The following is a 10,167-nucleotide window of genomic DNA, read 5'->3' on the forward strand; positions in this document are numbered from 1 at the left end:
GGTACTGGATGAGACAGGAAGTCAGGGGTCACTAGGATAAAGACACTCAGCATCTGCCAACATGCATACAACTCATCCTTTCAGCACAGGTTCTACCTGGTCTCTTCTCTCATATAGAGATGTTGATGTGAAACATGAAATATGCATTATTTCCCACAGGAACCAGCCCCCATGCTGTAGCCTCAGTGTCCATTGTCCCAGGGATCGACCAGGCTAACGTGACATGGGAACCAGGTTTCGATGGGGGCTACACCCAGAAGTTCACAGTCTGGTGGGTTTTCCAAATCTTTCGGTCCTGGATGCATGGCTGCCTTTTGTTATGAGTCCTGTGATCTTTGACCAATCTCTTGTCACCAGGCTGAAGCAGGGAGCCACGGGGAGGCAGGAGTGGACCTCACTGCTGGTGCCGCCCAACAGGTCCAGTCTGTTGGTCACAGGCCTCCTTCCCGACACCAGCTACCAGTTCAGTGTTCTGCCTCAGAACCAGATTGGTACTGGACCCTTCAGTGAGATTGTCACTGTCAGGACTCTGGGTCAGTACCTGTGGATCAGTGCCTACACAGTATGGTGCCATGGTTCAACCCACTGATGATGCAGGGTGTCCTTAATCAAATTAGATTTACATTTATTTATTAACCTTATTTTGGCTGTTGATAAAACTCCCTGTAACATGCTTGCTTTTCTTTTTTTAGCCCCTCTGTTGGATCGTCCCTTAGTGTGGTCTGAAAGTTCAAACTTGGCTCCACCTACATCATTGTCAGCTAATCAGAGCTTATCAGGAGTTGTTCTCCAGTGGGCTCCACCCATTCTGCAATCCGAACCTATAGATGGCTATATCCTCCAGGCCAGGCGCAATGATGGGGAGTGGATGGTTCTTGAAAGAGACATTAGTGCCAATACAACAGAGATCCTAGTGCAGGGATTACTGAAGGTAAAGTCCAACACGCTTTAGTTTTCATTGACCAACCATATGCCTGCGTGCAATGTGAAAAACAACTTTCTTTATGCTCTTCTCCCAAAATCTTTTTTTTTTTTCTGTACTAGCTTCTCATGTTGTGTTGTGAATGGTTAAGATAGATGTTTTTAAGAATTGAAATATTTTCCAGTCTATTTTGTTATCACCTGATTCCTAAATTTTTAATTAACTGCTTGATTACAACCAGTTTATGTGCCCAGCAGATAAATGCCATTGATAAGCAACCTAACACAATACCTGTACTGTTTTTACAGCTTGTTTTTGTTGTTTCTAAATGTTGGATCAATAACAAATTGTGGAACATTGCACATTCATGGTGTAAATCAGTCCACAGGTGGAGTTTTCAGAAGCACTATTTTTATTTTCAGCAATTTGAAATATTCCAGTTTATTAATTGAGCTGATGCTTTTCTCCAAAGCGACTTATAATGCTAAGCTGCTTACAATTATTTACCCATTTATACAGCTGGGTAACTTTTTCTAGAGCAATTTAGCATAGGTATCTTGCTCAAGGTTTACTACAGCTACAGGCAGGATTTGAACCAGCAACCCTTGTATGTAAAAGGCAGCAGTGCTAACTACGGTGCCACCAGTTGCCCCAAATGTTTTTCTTTTAATGTTACTTAATAAGATGGGGGTGCGGTGGCACAGTGGGTTGGACTGCAGTCCTCCTCTCCGGTGGGTCTGGGGTTCGAGTCCCCCTTGGGGTGCCTTGTGACGGACTGGCGTCCCGTCCTGGGTGCGTCCCCTTCCCCCTCCGGCCTTACGCCCTGTGTTGCCGGGTAGGCTCCGGTTCCCCGTGACCCCGTAAGGGACAAGCGGTTCTGAAAATGTGTGTGTGTGTGTGTGTTACTTAATAAAAATGTTGAACTATCTTATGGAATATCCACAATTTTCACAGAATCTAACTCTTAAAAAATTGAGGAACATCTGTTTCATTGATTGTGACTTAGTGGTAGAGATAACTCTAGAGTTACAAACAAAATAACAGGTCTTCTGGTCTCAGTTTTGTTTGCAAGCTGAGGAACCTGTATGCCTTCAGTCATAAGTATAGATTTCTGAGGCTTGGATGTTGAAAAAGAAGAAGCACTATCAGATTTTATCAGCATCAGATGCTTGATCCTCCTGTCTTTGCAGGACTGCAACTATGAACTAAGGATGTTCTCCCGCCGAAACGAGCTTGTGGGGGAGCCCAGCTTGCCAGTCAATATTTCTACAAAGGGTCAGTACGCTGTGCTAATTTTTAGGCTGTGAAGCACATGGGGTCTTTTCTGGCTGTGAAATTGTCTTCCTGATGCATCTTTTTTATTTGTATGACAACAAATTCTTTGCTGTTGCTATTTGTCATTTTTTTGAACGGTCCCTGTCAGGGTTGGTACCCAATTATGGAAAGCATGTTTTGACGTCATAACAGGAATGGAAGCATACCCAGCCAAGAGCCACCTCCTGGAACTTGTTCCCGAACCACTAGTTGCTGGGGTTGCAGGAGGCGTAGTCTTCCTGTGTGTTGGCATCCTGCTTTCTGTGTCCATGGCTTGCATTGTGAGGAACAGGAGGAAGAGACGGAAGAGAGAGACCAGGGAGGGTATGTCCTTAGGTCCACAGAAACATTGTGCATACTGCTCTTTGTGTTGTCCACCAACAGTTTCAGGTCCAGCCTATGGTCTGCAACAATGTAAAGCTAATATGTGGCAATGGATATTGATGGGGAAAATGGAGACACCAGTCTGTGTACTGTGGTGCAGCTGGTGCTTACCTCATTACTAGCGCATGGGCTGCACTTCATGATTAACAAAGCCACAACTGTCTAAAACTAAAAATGCAATGTAAATCCCCCGAACATAGAAGTATGTGTAAAAGCAATGGTAAGCCCAAAAACAACAAAGGCCATACAGACTTATAATCAAAGCAGATGGAAATACTCTTTGTTACACTAATTAATCCATCCAACTATATACAACTCAATTCCTAGTCAGACTGCTAGGAGGACCCCTGGAGTAGTAGACACAACAATAACTTTAAATCTAACCAGTCATTTGCTTCTTTTGTCAGCTTTGCATGTGTATAGCCCTGCCATACCCTGATTACATCATTTGTTTTCTCCCTGCCTCCACTCCATCTTACAGCTCTCCACATTGCCTTGCACCAGAGCCAGCCTCCAGAGTAAGTGATCCATCCTTCTGTACTTAGTCCTGTATCTTTCTAAATCCACAGGCACACACACATCATGAGCAAAGCTGATGAACAACAAAAATTAATGTGAAGCAATAGTATTGCTGCCATCCTATGGCAAGCTGACTTGTAGCAGCAGTGAAAGGACTGAGAAAACAAATATTTACTAGATCTCTTAATCTCTTCAGATCGTTTTCCATGATACATTTCTGTTTTATTGGGGATGCCAGTAACTGGACCTTTAATTTTTTTTCCCATTTCCCTTAACCTGGCCACCCTCTTTCTGTGTCACTCTCTACATCTCAGAGGCATCTCATCTCGTGAAAGTCCAGACAGTGTGCTGAAGATGAAGCTCTTTCCAAGCTGCTCTTTCAACCCTGGTTGCTCCCCTTCTCAATCCAACAGATCGTCTTTTGACAAGGTCAGCTGCGACTTCCCAGACCAAGACCAGAACCAACGGCTCCTCTCTAGCCCCCCGCCTCACTACACTGCCTCGCAAAATTCCACTGGTGGGCTACCTGCACCATCCACTACCTTGGAGTGCATCTCTAGGGGCCCCGATGGCCGCTTCATCCTGAATCCCTTTGACAAAAGCTCCTCACCTGCTCCTGAGGTCCAGGGAGACTTGAGGGCTGACTTCACGAGGAGCTCTGAGGCAAGCAGTAGTCAGACATCCCAGACAGGCTCTCTGAAATCTGACTCACCGCACTCTGAGAAGGAGCAGAGGAAAAAGACATCTCCCATTTTCACTGTTGATCTGCCTGTTTCTACTGGCCGAGTACGAGCTATGGCCAGAAATTTCTCTCATCACAGGTGCTTCTACCAGGACCATGAGCAAGGATTGACTGAAGGCCTGCTGGAGCGCACCAGTTTTCGTTCCAACAGCAATGAGGAGCGAGTCCGTGATTACGTAGAACACCTCCGGGAGGTGATCCCTAACCTGGGCCACCAGGAAAAAGATCTCATGTACTTGCCCCTGGACAGAGAGAGCCGGATCACCTCAACAAGCACTCTAGTAATGCAGATGGAACATGAACGAGAGAGAGGAAATCTTAGCAAATGCCTGAAACTAGCACGAGAGAGAGAGGAGTTGGAAAGAGAGCTGGAGCAGTACACGACTAACCTCAGGGCACGAACTTGGCAGAAAGAGGTAGCCAGTCGACAAAGGGGCTGGAGAACGGACATAGAAGAGAAAGGGCCTATATGGAAGCTACGTGATGCCACCCTCCCTCGCAAGACCAAGAAAAAGTGTTATCTTGGCAGCTCAGATAATTCTTTGGAGCAGAGGGTGTCCTCTACTGCATACAACACACAAGACATCAGCCCCCTCACCTCGATCTCTAGCTTAATGCCTGTCCAGAGCTCCCGAGGGAAAGCTGGAATTTCAAGCCAACAGGCTCTGTCACAGTCTCAACAGGGTGACCCCTCTTGGAAAGCCCCATCCCCTGCTCCGAAGCATACCTCTCCTTCCCGCCTCTCACCCACTTCTGACTCCATTTTCCTGCTGTCTGAGCATAACAGCAAATCAGAGGGTCCAAAGAAAAACATTTGTCATGGGAGGCATCTGTCTGAAGAGGAATTACAGTGCAGCACTGACACTATTAATGTAGATGTGTGGGCTCCAAGGTTGGGAGTCCTGCCCAAGGTCCAGCATCCAGAGGTAAGATCAAAGTCTCCAATGGACGGTATCTGCAGATACAGCATGAAGGAAGAGGTGGATTCAGATACACGGCCCCCTCACCCAAGGTCTTGCCTTAAATCATCCACTCAAAGCTCTATTTTCGAATACCTGAACCTCCCAGGGTTTGTTGAGATGAGTGTCGATGAACCTTTAGCTGAAAAGGAAACCTCAGTCTCTTTCAGACCTACACTGGAAAAGGAGCCTGGGATGCTTTTGGGAGAGGAACCTGATGTGGTACCAAAGGACTGGGATGTTCATGTGAAGGATGGTCCTGAAATATATGCAGGCAAAATGGGGAGTACTTCAGCAGAAGCAAAATGCATGACAAGCTCACAATTCAGTGCTGATTTCGGAGCACATGAAGGTCACCTGAATATCAATGAATTGGAGACAAGGAATTCAGGTTTAAAAGTAGAAAGTTTGGTGAAACGCTGGCCTACGGTGAAATGGCAACGTTCAATATCAGGCCAAAGTTTTCTGGATCTGGGAATGGCTGCAGATCAACCAACATCTCAGATTTCAATGGATCAGGCAGCTGATGAATCCAGTTGTCCAGCAAATAAGCATGAACTTAGTCTGGAGCAATCCCAAGTGCTCAAAACTCTGGATGGGTTATCATCCAGGATTTTCAGACCTACTGTAGCATTTATGAATGAACTGATAAACAATGGATCACAAAACACTGTGTCATTCATAGAAGTATCCAGCTCTGTGTCAATGAGCCCCAAGGAATGCAGATCTGAAAAATCTTCTCAGGAATTCCTGGACCCTAATGTCTGGATTGATTCTCTGAGCAGAGGCCAAGCTACTGGGTCTCCTTTTTCCTCCAGACCGGATACAGATGTTCAGATCCAGAGGCTGGAATGCTCTCCCAGGCGACAATCACCTGACCCCAATGCCTCCAAGTGGCCTGTTCCCCATCAGGAGGCACTGAGATCTGTTTGGCACAAGTCAGCTCCGTTCAGGTCTTCTATTTCACTTGCAGGGAAGGAATATTTGAGACTACCAGATCCTGTGGTTGGCCCACCTAAGGCTTTCCTGCCCCGAGGATACAGCTGGCCATCTCGGTACCATGGTTCTTTCCCACAGGGGGAAACAGGAAGTGAAGGAGAGGAGGAAAGAGTTGAACCAATGGAGCTGGAAGAGATTGGGGACAACAAAGAGGATAAGGAGGAACGAGACAGCTTTGCCAGTCAGAGCAGTGGCAGAGGTAGCTTAGGGCCTGCCAACAACCACCCTGTGTACCCTACAGTCCGTCGCCCTGGCTCTCTGGACCCTCCTGAAGAGAGTGAGGGGTTGGATGATGAGTTGGATATACAGTACAAGAGATCTCTGAGAAGGTAAGGCTCTCCCTCTTGTGATATAGTTAGGCTTGTCTTTCTATTATACATGTTCTTCAAGGTACAAACCCAGTTGGCACCATAAGCTTGTTTTTAGTTCTTTTTTTGTAACTCCAGTCACACTTCTTGTTAAATCACAGTAAAAGTTTAACAATACAGATGGCTCTTGCTGTATGGGGTGGCATAGCGAGTAGTGCTATTGTCGCCTGGGTGGTTTGAGAGGATGTGGGTTTGATCCCTGTTCAGTCTGTGTGGAGTTTGTATGTTCTCCCTGTATCTGCATGGGTTTCCTTCCACAGTTCAAAGACATGTTCAGGTTCCCCCATAGTGTGTGAGTGATAGTGAGACTGTCATCCACTGATGTATGGATGAGTGACCCATTGTAAGTAATGTATCTAGCAGTGTAAGTCACCTTGGTGAATAAGGTGTGTGGGCTGAATGTGCAACCCCAAGGCAAATTCACTACATAGAACTCATTGGAAGTTGCTTTGGAGAAAAGCATCTGCCAAATAAATAAATGTAAATAAGGTAAATTTAAATGTATTGAGTGTTCCTCCAAGTTAGCCTCTGTAAAAACTCAGATACAGGTTACCAATAAAAACTTTGAAAACACTTGCTAGAAGCCAATTTTTCATAGTTTAGTTTTTCATCCTTCACTTCCCTGCTTTGCTACATAGCACTTGAACAACTTTGACATGTGATTCATGGCATGTCTCTGAATCATGGTGTGGTAGCCATGCTGGTTAAGATTACCATGGACTCTGTAAAGCTCACCATTGCTGTGTCTAGTAAAATCGCCCCATGCAATCATACTGCTGTGTTCGTTCTGTACACTGGGAACCACACAGAAACAACTCATGCACTCACCTTCTCTGCATCTTACAAATACATACTCGTTCGACAGAGTGAAATATCACATTTAAACTCATTAGCCCATAAGACCCAACTTCCGTTTGATTCAAAAGTCCAAAAAAAGTCCAAAGTTAAAAAAATTACATGTTTTTTGCCTCAGGCAAGTCTGATTTTAAGCAGGACTTTTCACTAGCATTGACTGATAACTATTACTGATGAAAATTTTCACTCCTTTTCAATTATGATTTAAGGTGACCCTACACTCCTGTACTGTTTTGGGGCTCTTTTCTGCTATCTGTTAGCTGGGTGGGTAAATACAGATCCTGTTCGCTACACTTCAAACAAAATTTTATGAAATAGATTAGTTAAAGAAAACAATTACAAATAATTAGAAATAAACTGTAAAAATCTGGAACTTGTTTGCTGGTAACATGAAGAGTCCATGAATATCATACTAAATATTTCTTAGCATCTATGGTATTTATTACACCATAGAACTTAGTGTGGTGTAGTCTCTCACACACACACTCACTCACACGCACACACGCACACACGCACACACACACATTGTCTGAACCGCTTGTCCCATACGGGGTCACGGGGAGCCGGAGCCTAACCCGGCAACACAGGGTGCAAGGCTGGAGGGGGAGGGGACACACACCCAGGACGGGTTGCCAGTCTGTCGCAAGGCACCCCAAACGGGACTCAAACCTCAGACCCACCGGAGAGCAGGACCTGGTCCAACCCACTGCCCCACCGCGCCCCCCCTCGTGTGGTGTCATATAGATCTTTAAATTGTATTGAGGTACAAATGTGTTCACAAATGTACAGTACTGACACATTTCAATTTTTTTTACCCCAATGCTGTGTCTGTCTACAGAAGGAAGATTTCTGTGGATGAGAGCTATGAATGGGATGCAGCTGATTGCTGCCCAGAGCCTGACGTTGCTAAGCCTGCAGGGGACAGTACAGAGGGTAGGGTGCAGAAGAGCAGCACTTGTCCTCGTTCTAGCCTGAGGCGTCAGAGCAAAGGTGAATCGCTCAGTATTGATGCCCAAAACTGTGGTCAAGCATGTCATATCTAAGTTGGTGTTTGCATTTGCTTGTATGATTTAAATCTCATTGATTTATGTCCTGCATTCCTTCGTATTCATCATGAGCATCAGTCTCCATATTTCTCTTTCTTCCTTTAGGCTTGTCAATGAGTGGTCCAAACGGATCCAATCGCCAAACACTCCAAGAAGCAGGGTACCACACCCTCCAACGTCCCAGCAACCGTCGCAGCTCTTGTCAAAGGCAGCATGACCTCAGCACAGCATCTTTTTAACTGTTGAGGTGAAATGGGTGGGTTGTGGGCACATGATGTGTCTAATGGTGGCATCAGGTTGTTATCATTTGGGAACTCATCCTTTTGAATGTTGGGGTTGCATTTTGAATGATGACAGAACTAAAGTTCAATGGTGGGCAGCTGAAATCGTAAATATGGTACCAGGCTCAAGGTTCGAGAAGTGGTCCTTTCAGCAAGGCAATGATTTACAGCATTTAAAAAGTTTCACCCATATGGCTAAACACATGTTTTGCTCACATTGATAAGAGCTGAGACAAATAGGACAGCGTCCTCAGTGGAGACATTGTGGGGCCAACTGTGAAATTCCCTGTCATTTTGTGTGTATGTTGAGTGAGGCCTGTTTTTTCGTTTGTGGTTTTATTTTGGATTATATTGTGTTTTTTGCAGGTTGTGCCTTGATGTGTATTTTTTAACACATGGCTTGGTTATTTTTTTGATATTGGCCCCCATTGTAAATCACAAATATCAGTTATTAATTTTTGTACTGGTGGCACAGTAGTGTATAACACATGAATGTCTTAATTTAAAAACAAATATATTTCAGTGATAATACTGACAGGTCTTTTTTGTTAATTGTACAACATGAGGTATCTTTCTAGGAGTAAGGGTATATGATTGCAATAACAAAAAATGTTTTTGTAGAACCGCATAGGGTGTCCTGACATTCTTACGTTTACATTTACATTTATTCATTTGGCAGACGCTTTTCTCCAAAGTGACGTACATCTCAGCAAAAATACAATTTGTGCATTACATTAAGAGAAAGAGACATGGCTGCAGACATGTGATTCTTAAATAAACCTAGTTTGTTACAATCCACTTGATGCACTGATGTTCATCGCTGAAGTAGGTGCATAAATGCAGGATAGATTAAATTTTTTTTTTTTTTTAAGAATAAGGTACACAAACAATCGCATACAATGCCGGATTAGTGTGAAGTGATTCGAGCTTTGTTTTCCGAAAGCTAATATCCACACCACAATGTGTTCATATGCACATTCAGAGCCCCTGTAGTTATTCAATAGAGTACATGATGCCTTTGAAGTTTAATGACAAGCAAGTTGGAAAACCTGATAATAATCTAATAACCAAGAATATATACAAATGTCCAAAGAAATGGAAATGTAGACATGTACATAAACTTATCTGTCCAGCTACACCACTGTACCTCTATATGTCATTGCTATTTTTTGAAGGATGTAAAGAATAAGTTTTACAGTGATTTTTTAAAAAATTTGTCATTGTTCATTCCATTTACATGTATTTTTTACTGCACACAATATGCAACACATGAGTTAACTGTCCCTCGTCAAAGTACAGTAACAGACACTACTCGTTGAAACTGTTTGTTTTGGATGAACACACACACATTTTCTGAACCGCTTGTCCCATACGGGGTCGCAGGGAACCGGAGCCTACCCAGCAACACAGGGTGTAAGGCCAGAGGGGGAGGGGACACACCCAGGATGGGACGCCAGTCCGTCGCAAGGCACCCCAAGCGGGACTTGAACCCCAGACCCCCTGGAGAGCAGGACCTGGTCCAACCCACTGCACCACTGCGCCCCATGTTTATTTTGGATGCCCTACCCTAATTCTCTGTGCTGGTTTTTAACAATAACAGCTGTTAAATACTATTAATACCGTTTTGATTTATGACTCAAAATGTTCTTTAAATTTTGTACAAAATGATCAATAAAAAAATACCGTATGTGGCTGTTTATCTATTTTTTCATTGGTTAGCTCTTATTGGCCAAGATTCTCGAAACAGTTCTGGAGTGGTGTAAAAATTAATTGTATAA

The 10,167-nt window shown here is 44.2% G+C and overlaps 1 protein-coding gene across 3 annotated transcripts in view; it reads left to right on the forward strand.

The window, feature by feature from the left end:
* LOC108923574 (uncharacterized) overlaps window positions 1–9,811 on the forward strand; it is a 30,067-nt gene extending 20,256 nt beyond the window's left edge. Inside the window, exons 13-22 of one of the 3 annotated variants that reach the window (XM_029252636.1) lie at window positions 160–271; window positions 358–533; window positions 693–931; window positions 2,113–2,197; window positions 2,390–2,560; window positions 3,102–3,138; window positions 3,454–6,168; window positions 7,901–8,052; window positions 8,214–8,355; window positions 9,773–9,811. In XM_029252636.1, coding sequence (XP_029108469.1) covers window positions 160–271; window positions 358–533; window positions 693–931; window positions 2,113–2,197; window positions 2,390–2,560; window positions 3,102–3,138; window positions 3,454–6,168; window positions 7,901–8,052; window positions 8,214–8,347 — 3,821 coding nt within the window. In that variant the 3' untranslated portion in view covers window positions 8,348–8,355; window positions 9,773–9,811. Of the gene's footprint in view, window positions 1–159; window positions 272–357; window positions 534–692; window positions 932–2,112; window positions 2,198–2,389; window positions 2,561–3,101; window positions 3,139–3,453; window positions 6,169–7,900; window positions 8,053–8,213; window positions 8,720–9,772 lie in introns of those variants that run through there. The other 2 variants (XM_018734424.2, XM_018734425.2) reach the window with 2 other exon arrangements.
* The last annotated feature ends 356 nt before the right edge of the window (window positions 9,812–10,167 follow it).

This window comes from Scleropages formosus, chromosome 6 (assembly GCF_900964775.1).
Source record: "Scleropages formosus chromosome 6, fSclFor1.1, whole genome shotgun sequence".
Lineage (NCBI taxonomy): Eukaryota > Metazoa > Chordata > Actinopteri > Osteoglossiformes > Osteoglossidae > Scleropages > Scleropages formosus.